Source organism: Boleophthalmus pectinirostris, unplaced genomic scaffold, assembly GCF_026225935.1.
Source record: "Boleophthalmus pectinirostris isolate CB_2022bp ecotype Guang Dong unplaced genomic scaffold, ASM2622593v1 HiC_scaffold_4, whole genome shotgun sequence".
NCBI classification, from domain to species: domain Eukaryota; kingdom Metazoa; phylum Chordata; class Actinopteri; order Gobiiformes; family Gobiidae; genus Boleophthalmus; species Boleophthalmus pectinirostris.
Window position 1 is genome coordinate 22,347,012 of NW_026571353.1, and position 24,589 is coordinate 22,371,600.

Consider the following 24,589-nt stretch of genomic DNA (forward strand, 5'->3'; position numbering starts at 1 on the left):
ACCTTGTTGGGGGGTCAGTCTATTGTGAATGTTTTATGTTAGTATGTTTCTACTCAGAGGCCACTGTGAACATGTTTTGACAGTGTGAGGGAGTTGCCACAGAGATGATGAAATATCGACAAAAAAGTGAAAGAAAGACAGTCAGAGGTTACTTTTATAATCTCAAAGTGAGAAACTAAGTGTAGCTGTACTTAAGCCGTGCTCTTCTGCCCTCCCATGTAGTCGTTTCCCTGATCTGCTCCCCTGTGCAGGCTGCTGTCTGGGGCGTATAATCTGTGCTCTGTGCTCAGACCCTGCCCCACAGGCCTGTCCCGGGTGGACGTGTCCTGAATAGCTCCGGAGGGATCCTGATCAGAGCCAGGCTGTTTCCACTGCTCAAATTACCTTGCTCTCCAGTCATCCCCGTGCCTCCCTCTGCCCCGCTTTCCCATGTAGACCACGTCTGCCAGCACGCTCAGCCCATTTAGAAGTTGTAAAAAACAGAGAGCGAGAAAAAGAGCAATAGAAAGGTGTTCCAAATCAAGTGCAGTATGGCGGGTGCAGAGCTCGTGTTTCCCTCTGCAGGCTGTTAGCGCAGACAGCCCCACCACACCGCTGTTTACATCCACTTAGGCCCGACGCGCTGCTGTTATGAAATCATGTAGTGTAAAATTGAGAGGGCACCAACGGTCACAGTACAAGCAGGTAATCACCACTATGATTAGCTTTGTGTGGAGGAATAACACGCTGGCATTCTGTGGTCGCTAACTCGCTCCGGCAACCCATTCAAACACATGCACTGCACTTCTCCACTCAGGATTATAACAGTTTAAATAGAGGGTTTGGTTTAAAGTGTTCTGTATATCAGTATATTTACATGGACAGTAAAAATCGGATAACTAGAATAATCACTTGTAATCTGATTTTTGGTGTGGCATCTGCTCTTCAAACTACCTAATTTGTGGATTTTTAAAAGAAAAGATTAGTTGGAAGACAAAGTTTTAAACATTTTAAAATAACTAAAAAATAACTTCAATTCAATTTAATTTTCTTGTCAAAATCTGCACAAGTGTGAACAATCAGAAAGAAATCAGAGTTCTCACATCAGATGACAGTTCAATAATCAGATAACTCCAGAAATCAGATAATGGTCAGGTTTCTGGGAAAGCCAATGATCGCAACATGTTTCTAATTTTACACCTTTGACTTTAACATTTGCTGGTTTATCACATAAGACATTTGCTTTATTAAAGGCGTATTGTGCAACTTCTCTGGCGGAGTGTCCACTACCTGTTTGTCTCCATGGAGATGTTATTTGTTCCCTGGAATGTTCCATCTTGTGACATTAAACATATCCATCTAGCATGTATAAATTGCAGGTGATTCTATTGCTCATAAATACAATAATTCCTTCTGTGAATAGGGGTGATTCTCCACAGATCTGAATTGTAATGTAGTGCAGTTTTGTAACCTGCTTGTCTCCCTTGTGATAGACAGGTGTAATTTATACTGTATAACATTCTAGATAAAGCAATAATATTTCCATGGAGACAAGCAGGTGGTGGACCCAAACTAGAAATGTTACACAGTGCACTTTTAACCGTAACAACACTACTATGGAAAAAGTTGTCAGTTTGTAACTAATGAACAAATTAGAAAATTAGTAATAGCCTGAAGTGAATACAAACATTTGAGAGTAAATGAAGTAAGTTGGTGAGGGGTGGAGTTGGGACAGCACCCTGCACACACAATAGGGCCATACAAAGCGACATATTGGGGCCAGTGTTGACTTATATCCCTATGCTAATAAGCACACTAATTCACCCAGGAGCTGAGAGAGAAAAGCCCGTCTTCTCGCACACAGGAGAGCACCGTCCTCTGCAGACCTCACTGACAAAGACTCAAGAAGAAGAAAGTTTTAAAACATTTCTTTGTGTCGTCTTTAGAATAAAATAAGGATGTTCTGAAGAATAGAGGAGCAAGGACATTTTAAATCGCGACCAAAGTGACAATGGAGGAAAAGTTACTTGTTAAACTTGAATGAGGGTGAATAACTGAAGTAAAATGACGTGACGAGTATCATGTGCAAACAAAAAAAGAAAAAAGAAAAGATTATTGTGATTTTTTCACTTTTATAGTTTTTGCTTTTAAATTACATTGTAAATAAAAATGTTTCCTCTTCACTACACCATTCACATTTCACATTTGTTGATGAACCAAAACATGAGGAAGGACAACACCGTCTGATTTGAGACTGTACAGTTTAATTGAAACAACTATGTTCAACCATAACTCTAACTAGTTTTGTTTCTAACTTGTTTCTAATTCTCACAAACCCTTTTGGCCTTTTCAGCAGTGGTGAAAGAAGAACGATTTTGTGAAAGTATAGATACCGGAGCAAAAAAAATACTAGTACTAGTCCCTGTTTAAAAATGTACTTAAAGAGTAAAAAGTATTTTGCGCAGATTTTGAGGTCTGACAAAGACTTAAATGTAGTGATTATGATAGAGATGTGCTGAATTTTGTTCAGCAGAAACAATTGATTTTTTCCTGCTGTTTTTATTTGTATATTTCTTTTGCTCAAACTACAAATGTGTTAAAAATAAACCTAGGCTTTTCAGCTGATCTCAAACAATAATAAGAAATATTACTTTACTTTTATTTTTTACTCTAGTTCAAAAATGTAGTGGAGTAGAAAGGAGAGATACCTGCTCTCAAATGTAGTGAAGTAAAAGTTAAAAATATGCACTTTAAAATCTACTTAAGTAAAAGTACAGATACCCTATAATTGTACATAAGTATAGCAGTTTTACTTTTTTAGACTCCACCACTGTTTTTCATGCATGTGCACAGCCAGTCCACTTTCACCCTAAACAGTACCATAGAAAATATCTTTTTTCTACTATCAAGAAAACGTTTAGAGCAGATGCAGAAAGTACACAGTGGTCTGATTTTGTAAAATGTTTCTTTTACATTGTGCAATTTCTGATCTATGGTATAATGTTGTTTCATCTTCAAAAACATACCTGGGGTTGTGTTTTGTTTCATTTACACGTTTCACACACAAACCCTGCATTTTAGGCTGAATTTCCTCTCTCAGACAAAAACACTCTGTCACATGACATCACAAAGTGGCCCAGTGCATTCTGAGTTTGGGAGATGTAGACAGACTAATTATAAAGGATTACTCAAACATGTGTGAATGAAACAAAACACAACTCCAGGTATGTTTTTGATGAGGTAACAATAATCTAACAAGGCTTAAAGCTCAAAAGAGTCAATACTGTGTAATGTAGGACCTTTAAGAAAACTCAAGTGATCAGACAAATGCTTTTAATCAAGACCACAATCTTAAGCAAAAATAGAAATATTAGTTCTCATGAATTCAGCTATTTAGCGGAAAATTAGCCTGTTTGATTGTGTTTAGATTCTGCCTGGTGTCTGGCTTGTATTTGATGCCTGTCTCTTTATGGCAATAGTAATTGCCTCCAATCAGCTGTAATGGCAGAGTAAACATGCTTTTCTTTGGGGCTGTCAGATGGCTTTAGTGAAAATGACCACAGATCACCATTACACTCTTCCAATTTCTGAATTTCAAATGAACAAAGTAATTTGCCACTAAAATCGAATGTGTTAGTGAGGCTCTCGAACCTCCCTCTCCATCATTTCTTTATTATTCTCATCAAATGGGTCTTCAGTGTGGGACTATAGAATGATAATGCTGTAAACTGTATATATAGAGGAATGCTTGTGCAATAAACTGAAGCTAAATGAAAGCTATATGAACCCGCACAGGGACGAGCGGCGCGGTGCAGGCTTTCTCTCCTGTGACTGACAGGTGGGAGGACTAATCCCATCACAGAGCAGGTTAGTCTGTCCCCTAAGGCCCGCCCCTGTCTGCCAAGTGGGCTCTGATTGGATGATATGATTCCTAAAGTCAGATGGATTGGATTGGCCCGCGGCAGGAGAACGACTCAAAACAGGCAAGAGGGAGAAGCCGCGAGTGTGTGTGTGTGTAACAAACAGAGGCGAAAAAGGTAGCAAAATGAAATCCGAGAGCCAGAGATGGATGGATGAAGGTGCATGGTGAAAATACACATCTGAGAGACTAATCTTGGAAATCGGTAAGCCATAGAAGGCAGGGAATAGCGCTGTAAATTCAGATAGATCACTTAGCCGCAAGCGAGATGAATGTAGATGTAAATAAATGAGGCTGCCGCAGGGACTGGTGCTAAATGAGAATGAGGAGGAAGAGAAGTTTGGGGATTCCTGGTGTGTTTTTGTGCAAAGGAAAAAACTGATGGTTATTACACAGACTGCTCCAAGAGAATTCTAACTTTAGTTGTTGTTTTCTTTTGTCGTGACATGTTTTAACGCTCAGACAAATTAAAGAAGACCCCACATGTGCTCTAAAAGTAAGAATGAAATATTGCAGTTCTCTACTCCATCTTGTGGTGCAAAATTAAATCACAAGCTGATTTTGTATATATGTTTTTATCATATATTTATTTTATTTTATTAAAATATTATTTGTATAAAGTACATTTGACGGCACTCAAAATGCTATTGATACTTTGCATTCTTTGGGGGTGTGATGCTAACTGTAGGCACTGCTCTGTCTGAAGCTCTGTTACTCACGTTAGACTTTAATCTGAGCTTTGTTTTAACACAATCTGACCAGAAAAAAACTGACCTACTTACTACAATAGTTGAGCTGATTTGTGCCGTCAAACAAGTTCCTCTCAAATATCATAACAGTCACAAGAAAGGTAGCATTAGCCAGTTTTTCAGAGAGTAAGTCACGTTTTTATTGAAAATGAAACATCGAAACAGGACAGTGAATGGTTGTATTTCTCACAGTGGCATAAATTAGCTGCAGTATTATCTTTTATTGTCTATATTTACTTCAGCAATACATCATGCTTCAAAATGTGTTATCATGACAGGCCTAAATCCTAACACATCTGCAAGTTTAAACATTAAAAGAGTTGGTCTTTTCATAAACATTGTCCTTTGTGTTTGTGCTGAGGCGTGTGGAAAGTTCTAGACCTGTGTGCACTCTTGTTGTGGTTGGCTGCTGTGTTTTTGATGATGGCGGCTCCAGTTTTTTGAATTTGTACCAACTCCACTTTCCTCATCTCTTCTACCTCTCTTTTTACAGCGCGGCGTCTTCATTTTTCTGCCTTTGCCATTGTTGTGTTGTGTGTTTGTTCAGCTCCTCGCTCGCTCCGTCTCTCTCAGAAACACACAGATTAAATCCATTGCTCAGTGTCCTCAAAGCTCCAGCTCAGCTAAAAACACCAATACATCTGTTCTTTAGTGGTTGGCTCCTTTTTGCATCTGCGTGACTGGTCAGCCAAGTTTATGAGCGCAGGATAAAAGTGGTCTCGCCAAACATCAAATCAGAGAAATAATGATAATGTCTGTGTTGGCTCTTATATTACATCGCTAATATGTTTTCAAAAATAACTTCCAGTCTAACGTTGGGAAAGTAAATCAGGCAGCTTGCACTCTGTTACCTTAAAGTGTACAGAGATGGCAATATAATATCATAATCATATGCATTATACAACAAAAGAAAACAGAAGCTGTCACTGTTACTTTCATAAATATAAGTCCGTAGTTGGTAGTACTCACAATTTCTCAAGTATATTCTGTGATGGGAAATGTATTTAGTTTGAAAATGTATTTAGTTACAGAATACTGAATACCGGCATTAAAATGTATTTTGTAACATATTCTGATACATGGGCCAATCACAGTACTGTATTGTGAATACTTAGACTATTTTTACATTGAATTGCACATAGGATTAAAAACAGCTTTAAGTTTGTTTCACTGTTTGTTATGCATTCATTTATTGTTGATCAGAGAAGGAAACATCACACCTGCACTCACCACAAGAGCTGTACTTTATGTTTTTATTACTAATCATGTGCAGTTTGAAGCCTAAATGACATGAACAAATGCCATGATGTATTCATTTGCATTTAGAAAAGTAACTGCATTCTTAATACCACCAAATGAGTAAAGTAACTGTACCGGAATACTGCTACTCAAAATTTGTATCCTGAATACATATTCCCTTTACATGAGTATATTTATTTGACTTAAAATTGTACTTCTCACAGAACTTGTCAGATATCATACCTTTACTCATTCTTGAGTTATTATATTTTATAGTGTAACAGTACATGAGTAAATGTTTTGGTGACTCTCTTTGTTTACTTGCTCACTGTTCCCACTTGAGATATGATTCAGTTTTGTTCATTTTTATGGGCTGCCCTACCAGGTTTGTGTATTCATTTTCTTATTTTGACCTTCCAGTTACATTTATTAAACCATTTGTCCAATTGTGTTGCTCTCACACTTTCCTTTAAAAGTATAGTTTCCCTCAATACTTTTTAGTACTCGAGTATTTTTAGACCACTTTGTACTTCTACTTTTGTCACAAGTTGAATACAATATTAGCTACTCTGCTGTGACCTCTTCTCTGGAGGCAACATCTTTGAATTATAGTTTTGATAAAATAACTGAAACCCAAAGCAAACTGAAATGAATTAGATTCACTCCTGTGTTTATTTTTGATAAATAATTCTTCAGTCGTATAAACAGGTTGCAAAATGAGAGCACACTTGTGGCGTTCCTGTGGAGCGGCGCAGTCTGAGAGCTGAAGTAATTGATCAGAGCTGCTCTAAATGACCCACTTGGACAATGGACACAGTGGGCCCTCGCTCCTCCACGGGCTCATTGCAAAGTCCAGGCACCGAGCAGCAGCGCAGCGTTCACCCTGATTTACACCTGGAATATAAAAATGATTTGGAGAAATAGTTTGGGGCACCAACAGCCCAACGTCCCCTTTGATGTTAACAAGCGGTAAATCAGGTTTTGGAGAAGGAGGAAGATGAAGAGGCGCGCGCCGATAAAGGAGGGGGGAGACAAAAGAAGGAGGGGGGGGGTCAGTGCAGAGCAATAGCAAGTGTTCCGGAAGATAGAAAAGTTATAGGCAAAGAAGAAATTGGAAAGTGAAAGCACCTCTCCTTTTATGTTTTGGCAGCGGAAGCAAAGAGGAGAAGAAAGTGGAATTGAAACAAATTAAAAGCTTTGAGAGGAGAAACGCTTTACCTCTGATGTACAAAATGTTAACCTCGAAACAGATCAAAGACAGTTGGTAGAAAAAGGAAAGTCAAAAGTGCTCATGCATTCTATGTGGTGGTTTAGGTGTGTGTGAGGAAAGGGAACTATTTTGTACATCTTATATGTCTAATTTTGAGTGAGGTGTTGTCATTATGGAAGCAAAGAAAGATTTTTCTTTTTTTGTGTGTGTCACAATGGTAACAAATATTCTTTCCATCTAAATGATCCCTCAAAATCCCAGTTCTGCAATGACATGTCATGATATGATTTAGTAACCATAGTAACATGGTGTGTGTGTGTGTTGGCCTATACAAAGAGTTCACCTATGGTCATGAGCTTTGGGTAATAACCGAAAGGACAAGATCATGGATAAAAGTGGTCATAATGAGTTTCCTCCACAGGGTGACCCTTAGGGATAGGGTAAAGAGCCCAGTTACCCAGGATTAACTCGAAGTAGAGACACTGCTCCTCTACATCGAGAGGAGGCTCAGGCATCTGTTCCAGATGCCTCATAAATGACTTCCTGCAGGCACTTCCCAGAAGAGCTGGAAAAAGTGTTAGTGGAAAGGAAGTCTGGGCATTTCTGCATAGACTGTTGGCTCTACAACATGGCCCCAGAGAAATAAAGTGGAAGAAAATGTTTGTATGTATGATCAGAAAACAAAAAGCTTAAACAAGTGGTCAAATATAACCATTAATTGTAAAATGTGTTTGTGCTTGACATGAGGTTAGAAAATTGCTTAAACCCATATAATCTTGAGTGCTTACAAGCTTGCTTATTTGATAAGTTGGAGCAGCGATTATTTTATCTGAACTTTTCCATCCATCTCCACAAGTTTGAGACAGGTTTAGTAACTAATAAAAACATTCATCAACTTCCACCAGATGAATTGTAATTTGTCACTTTGTCAGAACAAATAGCGTTGTAACAGCGCAGTGTGCTGAGCGAGCGGTGGCTCCAAACAGCCGTCGTCCTGATGCGTCTCACTGTCTCAGGTGAAGAGGGTGAAACCGGATCCGACTTGCTCTCTGCTCCTGCTTTGTTCCACCTGTCACTCCTGTGCTAAAGGGCTGTCCACATCCGCAAGCAAAAGCATGACTTATTTTACCACTTCAATAAAATCTGCTAATGGGAAATATGTTTTAGCGTCCCATTAGCTAAGCGAATGAATACCGCTTTAAGAATCTCTGATCTCCTCTGATCTCTGAAGCTAGGCAGTGTTGAGCCTGGTAATTACTGTATGGGAGACCAATGGGACTACAAGGTGCACTAGTGACCTGGTAATGGTTTTGTAGTGCCTACTGTTGTTGTGTCCTTAGGTAAGACACTTGTACCCACCTTGTTTCCAGTGTCCACGTGTGTTGGTGTATGAATATGAGTGAAAATGCAGGAGAACAAATTAATCCATGGCCACAATCTCTACAATCTATAACAGATTTTGAAGCATTTGTCAATGTTTAAAAAAGGAGTGTTCATCTTTCTATGTTGTCTATCAGAGATGAGAGTTCTTGCATAATCACAGACCAAAATGCCACCTGGCAGGCATTAGCAACTAGAGTGGTATAATATTAGCCTTCTCTTCTTTTCTTCCTTTCCAAAATGTCTCTTCAAAAGCTCAACAGGTTGAATACCAATGTGTCTTTCAGAAGTGCAACCTGTATTCTAAACTGACCCTTTAAATGTCACTATCATGTGTTTTGTTCTGATTCAGATTCAGTAATGTTTTGTACTTGTCTATGTCGAGGTGGTTCCAACCTGTGACCAAGTGCTGGTGAATGGGAAGGAGATGCGCGGGCGACAGTCTCTGGCAGTGAACTTCAGTTACCTGCACCTATGGGCACAGCTGCAGCTCACAGTGTGGGTGCCCAAACTGCCTTTGCAGATCGACGTGTCTGACACCGAGCTGAGCCAGATCAAAGGCTGGAGAGTGCCCATCGTCACTAACAGGAGGTAAGAGCAGTGTACTAGTGTTCAGTAATCATACATCATAATAGTAGCATAGTAGTTGTAGTGGTAGTACATGATAATAATATATAATGGTGTAGACCTGACCTGACTCATTTTGACTGGCAAGGTCTGAAGTGCCTTGCTCAAGGATACAAAACAATCTCAATAGGGCATTGAAATTGAATCACTGACTACTAATAAATCAAGTACCCTCTCATCACCCCTTTTGTATAATGTTCACTGAATGAATGCTAATTTATCATAGTTCTATAGTAGTGTAGGCACGTTAGTAAGAGATGTTGAGGTCATGGTAATATTAAGTTTAGTCAGGAATACAGTGAAGACTATGGAATTAAAAGCATTCACAGCATGTTTTAAGAAATTCTACTTAAAAAATCACACCTGCTTTCTTAAGTGAGCAGCAATGCAAACATCCGCTCCTGCATATTGCTGTTCTGTATGTGTTTGTGAGATAAAGTGCTTATTGAATAGGCCTCTTGAGAGCACATATCATGAGAGGAGCTTTACAATTTGCTCTAAGGTCAAGGCTAACCGGGCCATACTCCTGACAACTATTATGGCTTAAGCATCGTTCTCACAAAAAAACATCATACTATACAGCACACACAAGCACACACAAGCACACACATGCACGAATACACATTACCCAAGAGTGAATTCCATAAAGACGACACACCATTCATGCACATACATAATTATAGACATTATTCTTTGAGCTTGTTGTTGTTATTCTGTGGAAAGTTCATTCTATGTCATAGGTGCAAAATGGTGCATAAGGTTAAGTATTCTCTGTTTTACTAAGAGTTGTACATTTGAACATTGCCATAGTGCACACAAAGCATACTGACAGTGTTAGTGTTTATATTGACTGTTTTCAGTTTATGGCAGAAGCTGCAACTACAACTCCTCCTCTGTAACATTTTGCCTGTGCAGAATATGACATAAATATAATTTTAAGGGTCCAAATGGTAAAACCTCATATGCCTATGTGGCATTAACAACTCGCCCTCAAAAATGTAAACATGCTATATATATATATAGCTTGTATATGGAAAACGGAGATGTTCTCTATGCATTGTGAGCATCTCCATTTTGTTGTGTCTTATCTGGTTGCCTTCCCGTTTCTGTTCGGCTGGGCCTGTTTTTCAATTTCAACAATTTCTGCTCAGATAGCCGGCACACCTTTATATCTCCCTCCCTCATCCACCGCACACATACAAATTCTGGGTGGGAATGGGACATAGGACTCCAGCTGTAAGGGCTGCTGGTGCATTCTGGGGCAGGGCAGGTGGGGGCTCTGTGTGAAGGGGGGAGGGGGGAGGAGGGGAGGGTGGTAGTGGAGGGGTGAGAGGATGTTGATGTGTGGGGCTGTGTAGATACCACACAGAGGGAGGGCACTACAAAGGCCCACCAGTGTCTCTGTGTATCTAAAAGCAGACCTGAGCCAGCCATACGACCTGCACAGAGCCCCGTGGTCTGACTCCTATGTTATGTGGTTTCATGCTGGTGCTTTTTGTAGGATAATGTAACTGTGACATCTTGTATGGAGCATTGTGTGTGTGTTTATACATACACATTATATAGTTCAATTGTGACATTGTGTGTTGCCCCTTAAACATTAATAAAAAAAAAATACAACTTTTTTTTTGTAATTCATGTGTTTTACAATGATGAAAAATGAGGAGCATTCAAAACAAAATATATCTTTTGAATGGTCAACCATCTCCAAAATGGCACTAAATAACAGGAAGATAAAACCAAGTTGTCAAGTTTTTTGTGTCATGATTTACTTTTTGAATAAACATACAAAATGCATCCTTGAATTTGCAACATCTCTGCTTAAAGTGGATGTGTGTTCTAAAAAAACACAAGCAGGAAAATGTATTTAAGAGAGAAAGATTGGCCAATCCCTGCACTTTTTCTGTTGAGAACTAAAGTGTGGCAGTCTGTCCCCATCATGCACACAGGTGTTACACAATACTTTTTGTGAAGAAAAAAACTAAAGCAATTTCAAGATGAGAAAAACACAGATTTTTTTTCTTGTCTGGAAGTTGCTCAAAAACAGTGTAAAATGAAAGCCAGTAATGTGTGGTATGGGGTCTGGTGTAAGAGAAGTGCTGTGTTCATGAGTGGATTAGACTCTGAATGAAGAGCTCTGTCTCTCACTGAAGAAGTGGAACCTGTAGCTAAAACTGAACACCAGACTGGCATGAGCCTTCACCTGATCATCTGCTCCACTCACTTCCTGTTTCTGTCACAGACCCACACGAGACAGTGAAGACGACGAGGACGACGAGAAGAAGGGCAAAGGCTGCACCCTCCAGGTATTGCACTACTATAGATCACAAACATCTAGAGACATTCTGCTCCTGTTCAAGTCCATTTATTCTGATGGTTATGTCTGATTTGTAGTGGTGGAAAGTGACAAATTACAAGTAGTATAGTACTGTACTTAAGTCATTTTTTTGTTATCTGTACTTTTAAGTACATTTTACAGTGGATACTTTTTACTTTTACTTCACTACATTTGGAAGCAGGTATTTGCACTTTCTACTCCACTACACTTTTGAACTGTACTGAAGACAAAAAAGTACTTTTCATATGTTTTCAGGGGTTATTTTGATCATGTTTGTGGTTACATCCTGACTAAAGTTTTTTTATTTAAGTTTAAGCTCAAGTTTTGAGTAAACAAAAATAAACACAAAATTCATAATAAAAATTAAGAAATCGATTCGTACTGCAACTGAAAATACACCAAAATAAGTATAATGTTTTTCACTTGCGTAAAATCCTTTTACTTTTACTTGAGTAACTTTTTACCTTTGTATCTGTACTTTTACTTAAGTAATATGTCATTTCTTCTTCTCCAGTACCAGTATGCCTTGGTGAGGGTGCTGACCCATTTCGTGGCAGAGCCGTCGGACCCTGGTGGAGAGATGGTGTACATGCTGGGCTCTGACTGGCAAGCAGACATCACACACTTAGTCCTGGAGCAGTTGAAGGTAACTCAACAGTAACAACATTTATTAACATACAATATATATTATAACATCTTATTTTCTGAAAAGCAGTGTTATGGTGTCAAAACAAAAAAACAAATTGCTATACCACTGAGATTGAATATAGTTTGAATTTTTTATATATTTGTGAGATCAAAGCATCTCAAATTTTGAACCATCGTACATCTTTTTACTGTTAAATGTTTTTAAAGGAAATGATAAATAAAGAACACTGTGCTGTGTGCCTTCTAGGTGGAGGATCCTCGCATTGCCAAATTGATTGACGGAAGAATCCTTGTGGGACGAGACTTGGGAATCACCACTATCCAGGTACAGCAGATATTTATATGTAACATGAGCCTAAAAATAAACTCAACCTCCACAAACATCAACTGCCTGCAAGGAGGAAACATTAAAGGCACTGGACTTGATTTTAACTTGCTGCTTCATTTTAAACAGTGCGCAGTAGGCCAAAATTATTCCTCACTCTCCTAATCTATTGCTAGCATACTAATTATTATTCCTCCCAGTGCGTTTAGGTTTAGGTGCGGAGGTTGGAGAACTTTGAGGGGCCAAAATTAGATGCAGACAGCACATAATGGTCTAATCTTCACCCTATAGCTGCTTTAACAATATAACCGTACTGGGGCAAAACAGATTGTATGTTATTACATGAAAAAAATCATGTACAACCCTTTTAAAGTACTTTTTATAAACCAAGTTCTCACTATTTTGACTTTTTTTTTGCATTTTGTCTTGTGGCTGTTGAGAGCGAACTATTTTGGGGAGTGAAATATAGGCCTGTCACAATAATTATGTGTACCTTTTCTTTGTACTAGTGGGAAATCTTTTGTTGTTTTTCTGTACTGTGACCACATTTTGAGCTGTAGGTAGAATAAATATCTCACTGTATGCTATTTATTTATTGCAGCTGATGTTTTTCGACTATATTTTTGGGGATAAGTCTGCTTTATGGTTTGGTCCTAGTCAGGTGTAATTTGGCATCTCCTGATTCAGCTATAAGTGTCTGAGTGATGTAAACACTATTAGCTCATTTTCTTTCTTTATTTTTTTTCTTTCTATTACGTAGCTTGTTAGCCACAATTAACTGTCGGATTTGGCCCCGATATCGTGCTGCTATGTTCAGCAATTACAGACTTGACGCACTTACACAAGGCAAACAGTGCTTGCATTCTAATGAGCTGGCCTTTTGTAATTAAAGCTGCATGGGAGACTGATGAAGGGTGGATGAGAAAGTTTGTTTTACAGGGCTCATATGAGTTGATGGTTGATAGCACAGAAAATGCTTTGTTTCAGGGCTATTGTTTGTTTGTCAATGTTTGAATATCCTTGACTGAATTTATTATACAGCAGGTAAAATAGAAATATCATTTTGTATGCCATATATCTTGACATTTATTATTATTATTATTCACCATTTCAGATAGTTTAAAGATTGTATAATGTGCAAAATTGAGTGTTGTGATCTTTAAACCATGTTAGAATTTTGTTATCTCATCAAAAACATACTTAGAGTTGCTTTGTTTCATTCACACATGTTTGAATAATCCTTCATAAATACTCTGTCTCCATAGCTCAAAATGCTCTGTTCCGCCTTGTGATGTCATGTAGTGGTAGTTTTTAATTTCAAGACAAGGAGTAGAAGTTCAGAAAAGCTGATAATAGTGAAGGTGGATGGAGTTTAAAAACACAGTGGAGCATTTCCTGTGTTACTACATGGCATCATAAGGTAGAACAGTGTTTTTTGTTAGCGAAAAGAGAGACATTTAAGAGAAGAATTCAGCGTAAATATATGTTTGTGTGTTAAACATGTGTGAATAAAACAAAACACTACTCCAAGTCTATTTTTGATGAAGAAACAGCATTATAGAAAAATCAGTAAATAGCATAATGTGAGCCCTTTCATTTAATTTCTAATCAAACTGTAGCATTGTAATGCACTTAAACTGGACCTTACTTTCAGAGGTCAGATTGGTGCTTGTAGAGCAGCTGCAAATTTATTTCTTTTTTTCTTCGTGGGACTTGGGACTGCCTTATGCATGACCACCCCCACGCATTCTCACAGCTGCGCTTTATGTCAGATCCAGAGGGGAGAATTTCACCCGGCAATTCTCCCAAGATGAGTCGACAGGCGTCATTTTGTAGTTTGACATTTCAATTTTTACCTCCCCCCCCCCCTCCTCCTGGCCCCCTCCTGCCCCCCACCTTCCCTGTCTCTGTGCAGCAGCCTCTTATTCGGCGTCCATCTTGAAGAGCAATCCTGCACCTGTCAATCATCACATTTTGTTACTTGGCCGAGGTTGGGATTGACTTTGACGTTGTTTGAGAGCTTTTCTTTGTGTACCAATCAAACGCGCCTGTCCCCCTGTCACCGGGCGGAGTGTAGCGAGAGACAACATAGGGCTCTAATCTGTATCAGCCTCTGTTTCTCTCTCCCCAATCGGCTCTGCGCGCGATCTGTCCTGGTCCATTTGTCAGCGCGTCGTCCCTCTGACACCGCCTCTATTTATTCTGTGTGTTCGACATCCCTCACTTACTCTTTTTTCACTTTTCCGTCAGTTCCGCTCTGTCTGAGGCCTGTTGCTTTGTTTATGCTAAATGACTTGAACAAGGCGAGTGAGAGTATGTGTGGTTTTACATTTTTCCTCAGCTTTTTTTTTTTCTTTGGAATGACTGCAAAATTCTGCTGAAATGGTTGTTGCTGTGGTCACGAAAAGAAGTATGATATCAACACTGTTTTGAGCCTTTTTGTTGTGTAATGGTTAAATTATGCTCGTTATTTATGTTGGAGCTTTTCAAAATAGAACATAAATATGCTGTACATTCAATATAGGTTACAGATTTTCTGCTCACTGACCACTGCGTCTTCAGTTTGCTTCACATAGTCAGTCATCTTTCTGTACTATTGCCTATTTTCTCCTTTGATCATGATAAATAATACCACGTACATAAACATGGCGTGGTAGGCTATGTAAACTCAACTGGAAAAATAAGAGTACTACTTGTCAAAATGGAAATTTACCAGCATTTGGCTAGTGGGATAGTTTATATCTTTAAACACATAATAAAACACTTTACAATTCACTTTAATCTGTATGCATTTCCATAGGTGCTGTCCCCACTGTCTGACTCCATCTTGGCTGAGAAGACCATCACAGTGTTGGACGACAAGGTAAAACATATTAACTCACACAAATACTTAGAGTAATGCGTGTAAAATATTGCTTATGGAAACCTAATGCAGTTCATTTCCATTTTCAAATAAATCAGATTTTCTCTCCGCGCACCTTAGCTCATAATTGTATTGTTTTGCACCGTGTCCCAGCAGAAAATGTGTTTTAATTTACTGTAATCAACTTCTCTCCACCTCCACATTTTTTTCATAAATACAAAACCCTGAATCAATACAACTCTAACTCTGCAACTTTCTATTTTACAAAACATCTGCTAAGACCTCGTTTAAACTATATTTAATACATCGAGGTACACAAGACAGTGTTTTTAATCAACTGTATTCCTTTTCATTGTAGATAAAAACTTCATTTCATGTACAAAATGACCTTTCTTTGTTAAATGTGTGTTTAGTTCAAAATGGCTATGTTGTTTATTTCGTACTGAGTTGTTTTTTAAGTTATATCTCATTTCACTTGGCCAGTAAAAAAAATACATAAATAGAAATGAAGATGAATGTTTTTTTTGTGTGTTTTTTTTATAATTTCACCTGATAAGTATCATCTCAAATCAAGATAATATGTTTAAAATTCAAGTCATTTCACCCTATCTAGGTATTACTTTTTCTAGCATATATATTTATGAAATGTATGTTGTTGTTTTTTTATCCAGGTGACCATCTCTGACATGGGAGTCCAGTTGGTGTCTTCTCTATCTGTGAGTATCAGCATCAGCCCTGGAAACAGCCGGGCCATCCAGCTCACCGCCAGTGCCACAGACCTGCTGCATGCTCCCAAACAGGTGAGACAAGATTACATCACAATTACATACAAAAATACACATCTCCTTACTAACATACACATATCCCTTAGAATCTGTTCACCATTTTAATCTTATCAGTTGGTACTTTGCAGTGTCATCATGCTGGGGGCTATTTCCATGTATTTCTGTGTATTTCTACAGTGGAATTTTCATCAGTTACCATGGTGACACAATGCAAACATTAGCAATAACTATTAGGGGTGTAACGATATCCAAGTCTCACGATACGATATTGTCAACGTATGAACCTCACAGCACGATATTTATTGCGATATCATGGGAAAGCTTACGATATGGTGGGGAGGCTCATAACTGGAGATGTGACAATATCCATTTATTGTGATATTTTGTGGAGGTTAACAAAACTATTAATATGCTACTTTTTCCTCTTAAAATGCCTTGACAAGACCTAAACTAAGACTTAAAAGTGCTTAAAACTGATATTTCTTCCTGTAGTCTACACTGAAATAGAGCAAAAGATCATGGTCTATGTAGTTCCCTCTGTCTTTTGAGCTATTTCTGCACCATAACTCTTAATTTAAGCAAAGAGACTTGTAATTTGATATATTGGGATGGTTCAGGATATTATTGTGAAACCTTTGACAGTGCGATATCACTATTATTGTTACATCCCTGATAACTACCAAAAAAGTTTTAAGATAGACTGAAAACTCAAGAAAAAATACAAAATGAATTTAAACAGCACAAATTGAGCTTAAAGTCTAACTTGAATAACAGAGCTTCAGAGAGAGCAGTGCTTACAGTTAGCTTCGTGTCAGTAGTCACACACGTATATGGACTACTCTCACAGTCAGATTTTGCACGTATCTGTCTAAGACTTTTCCATTTGCACAGTATTCCCTGGAGCTTGTAATCTCATGAGTTGAACAGTAATTGTGTTTTATCATATTGTTACTATCTCCAGTAATCATTTTCAAATTAACTGTGTAACTTCCAGGCTACGTCTTGGCTATCGTTATAACTGGCAGTTGTACTTAATAAAGATTAGGATAATTACTACTTTATTTAATCATATTATTCTAGGATGATTGTCACTCAGAAAATTGTGGAGTCCTCTTTCTAACAATGAGTTTCAGTGGAAAAAAGGCATTAAAGCAAAGTTAAAGTTAACAAGAACTCCAATTAACTCAACATTTCTGCAGTATAACAGTTCAGTCATATCAGTTTTCATTGATGACCAAAACAAAGATAGATTTTTAAGAACATGTTTAAAGCTTGCCTGTGAAGTTAGTATACTTTTACTAAGGGAAATCTGTCAGGAAAAGACTCAATCTTTGCACTGGGGTGGGGATTTTGAAAGCAGTTGTTTAGTCCATTGTAAATGCAGTTTGATGTTTGATGTCTTGCACAGTGGCACACCAATACAGTCAGTAGATCCTATCCTGCAGTTGTCCTCAAATCTACATTGTGGTTTTAAAATGACTTTCATTCCTGATTCCTCGTTCCCAGGGGATCTATAAACATGGTCATGGTCTGATTGCTTGTCATGCCTGTGGTCCCCTGCAGGAGGCGGTGATCAGCGCCTGGATCCAGTACAGCGATGGTTCAGTCACTCCACTCGATATCTACGATCCCAAAGACTTCCTCCTCTCTGCTGTGTCCTTGGACGAGAGCATCATCTCCATCAACAACATGGTATGAGTATATGAAACCGCTGGTATAAATGTAACTGGAGGCATTGCTCTGTCTGAAGTACTGTTTCTCAAATTTGTCTTTAACACAATCTGACAATAATAAGAACATAAGAGATTTAGTTAGAGCTACAATTGGAGAGCTGATTTGTACTGTTAAACATAACAGTACAAGCTTAGTTTTTTTCACACTAGTTAGTCACACTCATCCTTTTTGTTGAAAATCAAGCACCTAAATGGGTCCATGAATGCTTGTATTGATCACAGGTTCCTGAAAATGTGTTTAAACCTTTCCAGTCTAATGCTTTTATAACGTTCAATCTCTTAGGAGCAACACTGGCCTGTAGTGGTGGCCGAGGGTGATGGACAGGGGGCACTGGTTCGTGTCGAGATGGTTATCTCCGAAACGTGTCAGAAATCCAAGAGGAAGAGCGTGCTGGCGTCTGGAATCGGTAATGTGTTGGTGAAGTTCGGAGCGAAGCCTGAGGACAGAGGAGGAGCAGGAAGAGGAGGAACAGAGGACAGCACAGTGGACAATACGACCAGTGACCAGAGGAGCAGAGATGGAGAGTGGAAGGCCAACAGTGTGGCTGCAGACAGGGAGGAGGGAGCTATGAGGAAGGTAAATATTACGCTAAGTTCAGTGTCCTCGTGTACTTTGTCACACGTACTTTGTTTATATGGGTTTTAAAGTGGCAAGAAATGAACTTCATTGTCATGGCAATTAACTATTCAAAACGAAATATTGTGTCTTTTGAATGGCTAAAACTCTAAAATGACTAAAATGCCTTCTATAATCAGAAAGCTGAAATGCATCAATAGCATGTATGTTTTATTAGTAAGTGATTAATTTGATATTTTTATTATTATTTGAATAAAAGTATTGAATTACTGACAAGGTAGGACTTTATAACCACCTGCCTACAGACCAGAGGAAAAGTCTTTTGTGATTTGTAGCAATTTTATTTTTGAATTAGCTTGACTTTAATAATACAGCTTAATTTTTTCCTCCTCTGTTCCTTGTGTACATGACTTGCTGCTGTGGACCACTTTTCATGTTCTTTGGAAACAGCCAGCAGGGGGCTTTGACCTATTCTTCAAGCTTTCAGATTTTGACCTTTGTTAAATTTGATCAAATCTTTATGCTTGTCTCTAGCTTTTAACACATTTAAGGTGTTAGAATGAAACTTGTGAAAGATATCTATATACTTAGGCTGACCAATTACTTGTTTTCTAATGAACCTGTTTTGATGTGCCATCATCAGTTCAGCACAACGACCAAAAGCACGGTGACGCAGCGCTCTTCTGGAGGTAAAGCTGGAGGCAGTCGTGGAGGAGGTTCTGGTCAGTCTGGGGACTCCAGTAATCCCGCCCAGGTGGAGGTGCCCAAAGCAGGGGGCAGTGAGCTGAGCCACACCACCAGAGGCCTGTCTGACCTGGAGATCGGCATGTACGCTCTGCTGGGGGTCTTCTGTCTGGCAATACTGGTCTTCCTCATCAACTGTGTCAGCTTCGCATTCAGGTAAAGAGTCTTTATAATTCCAAACATTCAGATATGAGCAAAATGAAATTATGAATCTATTACTGTGGATGCAACATGAAGAAATGTAGAAATGACAGTGTGTAATGTGTAGTTATATTGGGGGGGTGGAAGATTTGTAGTGTACTGATTGCTGGTTCTCTTTTAGGTACCGTCACAAACAGGTCCCAGTGCTGGAAGCTGGAGGCAACATGAACCACGCCCATGACTGGGTTTGGCTGGGCAATGAGGCGGACATTTTGGGGGACCATTCCGATCAGTGCCAGGCCGGGCTGCCAGATGAGTGCACCACCATCATCGACCGGACGGAGGCCACCTATGAGGAGAGCAAGTATCTGCTGAACGGAGCGGAGAACACCCTGATGATGGGTGTGGGAGGGGGGATGAGCACCCTCGCTGGTGGCTCCAGTGTACATCGGGGCATGAGTCATAGACAGACTTTACCTCGGTCAGGCCCAGAGCCGCACCAGTGCCTTTCAGCCCTCAGCGCCAGTGGAAAAGACAGTGCAAACTCAGCCGAGCACCTCAATAACTCCCCTCGAGCTGCTGCCGCCGCCGCGGTCGCAGCTGCTAAACGCAAACGTGTCAAGTTCACTTCTTTTGCGACAGTTCTGCCCAATGACAACTCGGGCAGCAGTGCAGTGTACGCCAACACAACAGGCCTCATGTCCAATGGGAGCGAGGACGACATCAAGTGGGTGTGCCAGGACATGGACCTGGGTCAGTCTGAAATCAGAACCTACATGGAGCGGCTACAAGACAATCTGTGACTGTCTGAATAAACTGGGTCAGTGGAGAGGACGGGAGATGATGGACAATGAATCCAATTCACCTGTAATGCCTTTGACATGGGTGGAGTGGCAGCAGTGAGCAGGGTTAGAGGGCAGAGAGAAACACAAGAAGCTCATCTACAGTGTTCACCTCAAAATTAACCATTGCTAAGTTCTGCTTTGTGATAATACATTGGAAAATACAGTATAGTCAGGGTTTATACTAGGCTACTATGAAGCCACAATACATTGTAATAAGAACTTGAATTTGTGTTTGATTTGTGCTGACTTGTTTGGAATATTGGCAGGCATAGTGACCATTTAACTATGATAAATGTAGTCTTGATACAATGGTGCCCTTTACCTGCCAAGTAATAGTGTTTTGTAAGAATGAGTGCACATTTACTTTGCCATCTGTGCTGTTTTCCTCTGGATGCACTTTTGTTTGACATAGCATTCACCTAATGTTGAACAAAGTGAAAATAAAAGCTGCTGCTAATACAGTCAGTGAACACCACATCATGCAGAACAGAGTGGCATTACAATGGAAAGTCATGCAGCTGGTTACTCCCTTGAATCCACGACCAAGGCATTTAAACTTGCACAATTGAAAACAGGAAAACGGACATTGGCCATCTAAAGGCTTACTTCCTGCTTTCAGACAAACCACGAGCCAATGACAGCTGTGTCCCTCTGACCAACCCTGTCATCCCTTGAGCCCTCTCCTTGTTTTGATTGGACGATCACAAAGACATTGTATGCAGTGATACTTTTCAAAATGGAATCTGCCTGGGTTTGCAGATTCTTCTGAACTCAACTCAAGTGAAGACCTGAACAGAAGAGGATACAACTGTTCAATACCTAACTCATAGATATGACTTCATACAACATGTCTGTCTTTGCCGAACTTTTATATAGTCCCCTTTTAGTTTGCCTTTTTCTACATAGTAATGTTTCTTTTTATTATCTCCTAATTTTAAAGTAGGATAACTTTTTATTTTTAGGAATTTTAAGACGATTTTAAGAATATATTCTGTTGCTCCTAGAAATCTATTTATTTAAATAAAACAACTGTGAGGGTGAGGAAACAGAGAATGCCTGGACCAAATGATAGCACATACAGAGCTGTGGGGACTTAGAGAAAAGGTTGGGTTGCCTCACCTTCAATAAGCTCAGGTGACGAGTGCGAAGAACCGACAATAAGAGGAGGACTGTAAGATTGTTAAGAATGCAATATTTATTTATAAGTGTGATTCAGAGTACACTGTATGTTGTAAATAAATAAACATGCTTCAAAAGTGCTTGTGAATAAGAAGTCACTAGCCAACTACATGATGAGATTTTGTACATTTTACAGGACAAATATGGTACACGACACAATACTATCTGCCACCACAATGTGATAAAGTGATCTTATTGGTTCTTTTTCTAAACATTTAATTGTTTTGAAGTGCTTGTCTTTGTACAGGGTATAGGAGCGAGTGACCTCCTCAACAATAATACAGGAGGAGTATGAGAAGGACTCAAACCAAATGTGCAACTGTAGAGGGAAAGGAATGAGAGTTTAGAACTAACTGTGTTCAACAACCCAGTTTTCCATAAATATTGTTGCTATGTAACATTTATACCACAATAATAATAGTGCATTTGTCTTAAAGAGGATTTTACATTTGCTCGGAGTGGTCTATATTTGTGTGATTTTACCATTGACTGCATATTGTATGGTGCTAAGTTACTAATGTAGCCACAGCTGCCCAGGGAGAGACTCACAGAGATGGGGCTGCCAATCTATGCCACTGGCCCCTCTATGACACTTAGGCTTAGACAAACTTAAGTTACTGATCCACAAGGTAATTGGTTTGAACACAGTAGCTCCCACATAACAATATATAATAACAAAAAGCAACAAAATAAATGCTAATAATAATCAATAATAATGCCACCAGTAACTCATGCGAATACCAGATAGATTCATAGTTGATTGATTATAACTTGATATAAACTGCTTCCTTCTTCTTTATAAACACATGCAGTTTTAAAAGCTTGAATAATATACAATACCAGACCTTAAAATGTAATTTAAAATCAGATTACATAGGAACAAATAGATTTGGAGACTGGGTTGATTTTGAACCATCTTAAACATCAAAACAAAAATGGACATTTCACCCAGCAGTGGTGAGGTCTGTACTACCAATAGTCAAACTTTAAATTCTAAATAAAAGACGAATACAGAGCAATAGAATGTGAACCATCTCCTTTACTTTCATAGTAGAGCTGTGAATTCATACATTATACTTAGAACAGTTCTGTCTTGTATTTCCCTTAAATGAATCAGTAGCCTATAATTGTTATCTTGACTCAGTTCAGGGCATGTTGTTTGAAACTACAACTGGCATATTTGCTTTTTCACAATAAAACATATAATTATCTCTTTATTTTACAATAGAAAACTCAAATTTGACCGAATACAGACCTACAATTTAATCGTTTTAAATATTTTTTGTCATTTCTTATCCAGCCAGTTCTATTCCTAATTAATCCAGATCCAGTGTGTGATTACAATGGTGGAGATGCTTTCATTTTCTGTGTTACTTTACCCATTTTACCAAAACCACATCACTGACCTGCCTTCCTGGTTAGTGCAGGTTAGTAGTAGTTTTCCAATGGGCAGTGACTATATGGGCAGATGCTGTAGAGGAGAGGAATTGGAGTCTTGTTCTGTTTAGTTTGGTTTTGCTCTTGTCTTTGTTCATTCATTGCTCCTGGAGGCTAATAAAGACCCATAACCCTTACAGTCTCAGCCTTTCATTTTTGTACTGCATTTATCCTGCTGTGTTCTGCACATGGACACAGAATGGATACACAATCATTTTCAGAGTTCAGGTATTATTATTTACTAATTACATCAAAGATTTTCCACCAGTCTGCCAGGGAATACCTGTGTGTCATGAGGTATTGCTAGATGTGCCTTGAAAAAATGTCAAATTTCAGTTAATGAATTCACACAGGCATTCGATGAAACAATTTAACATTTTGGAGTGTCCTGAGAAAACGTCTGAAACAGAAAAAATAAGCAATACAGTCAGAATCGCACACAGAGTCATTGACAATATTCACATCACATTATTTTCAAAATGGTGTAATTTGGTAATAATTTGGTGAGAAATGTGCCACACAATTTTATTTAAAAATAAAGTACCACAGCCCCAAAACGGTAGGGAAACACTGCATCAGGTAGTGAAGAAAGCCTTTATCACAATGGAAAAATTTCAGTGTTGCAACAGTAAAATAAGTAAGTAAATCTTTAGTTCCCTGATGAAGACATAAGTCGAAACGTGTTGGGCGTTTGACATGAAATAAAATCATAGCAAAGCATATCGAGTGCCTCAGATCTCCTTTTTTCATCCAATAAGTCATTTGCCCACAAAAGCACCTGATCTCTTATTATTTTACTCCAGCGGTGATCCAGTGAGTGCAGTAAAATAAGAGAATAAAAAGAAAGCACATGATAGAAGACATGAGAGGTACTATACTACACAAAATTGACTCTTGAGCTTTAAGATATTAGAATATTGTTACCTCCTCAAAAACATTCCTTGAGTTGTGTTTTGTTTCACTTACTCTTGTTTGAGTAATCTTTTATTTTTAGCCTGTCTACATCTCCAAAATACTCTGCTCCATCTTTTGATTCCCTGAGATAGTTTTCAGGTTAACGGCTACCTTTTTACTTTTAGTCCAGCAGAGATTGGTAATTGTAGGTCTGAAATAAACAAATGATTCTAGTGAAGGTGTATAAAGTTTAAAAACGCAGTGGAGCACTTCTTGTATCATGGCATCACAAGGTGGAACAGAGTGTTTTCTGTTTGAGAGAAGAATACAGCCTAAATATGCAGGGTTTGTGCGTTAAAATGTGTGAAAGATACAAAACACAACTCCAGGAATGTTTGTGATATGAAAATAACATAATATAGGCCCTTTAAAGAACCGTGTTGTGTTCACTTTCTTAGCTCTTCCTTCAGTTTTATATTTAAATTAACAAATGATTTGCTCTCCAAGACAACTGTGTGAAGTCAGAATAATTCATCAACATTTCACAACATGGTCTCCTCAGGATGGTGTACTAATGTGGCTCCACTTGTAATCACAGTTTCTCCGAGGCCCAGCAGGGGTCCCGATAATGAAGAGGCATTCAAATCAAAAGTTAATTAAGATAATGTGTCCAAGCCCTCCAGAAGAGCTGAAATTAGATAGCCGCCATAACGGTCAGGTTTAGTAAGCATATGTAACCAAGGAGGCTGGGTGAGCTCATTTCGGTCATGTGACATACTGTTCCATATAAAGACATCATCATAAACCCAAAGGAAATAAATATATCAAAAATTATGTATGGCTACATATGGGTACACCATCTCACGATACAATATTGTCACGGTATGAACTTCATGATACAATATTTATTGCGATATCATATTTTGACGATGCGATATTGCAATATTTCAGTTACTGTTACATCCTTACTAAAACTA

The 24,589-nt window shown here is 38.7% G+C and overlaps 1 protein-coding gene across 1 annotated transcript in view; it reads left to right on the plus strand.

Annotated features, from left to right (window-relative positions):
- si:dkey-215k6.1 (transmembrane protein 132D) overlaps nucleotides 1-20,060 on the plus strand; it is a 172,885-nt gene extending 152,825 nt beyond the window's left edge. The window contains exons 7-16 of the mRNA XM_055161940.1: nucleotides 8,862-9,067; nucleotides 11,346-11,409; nucleotides 11,956-12,087; nucleotides 12,337-12,414; nucleotides 15,215-15,277; nucleotides 15,949-16,077; nucleotides 17,626-17,754; nucleotides 18,079-18,372; nucleotides 19,016-19,272; nucleotides 19,439-20,060. Of these exons, the coding sequence (XP_055017915.1) occupies nucleotides 8,862-9,067; nucleotides 11,346-11,409; nucleotides 11,956-12,087; nucleotides 12,337-12,414; nucleotides 15,215-15,277; nucleotides 15,949-16,077; nucleotides 17,626-17,754; nucleotides 18,079-18,372; nucleotides 19,016-19,272; nucleotides 19,439-20,060 (1,974 nt within the window). The remainder of the gene's footprint in view (nucleotides 1-8,861; nucleotides 9,068-11,345; nucleotides 11,410-11,955; nucleotides 12,088-12,336; nucleotides 12,415-15,214; nucleotides 15,278-15,948; nucleotides 16,078-17,625; nucleotides 17,755-18,078; nucleotides 18,373-19,015; nucleotides 19,273-19,438) is intronic.
- The last annotated feature ends 4,529 nt before the right edge of the window (nucleotides 20,061-24,589 follow it).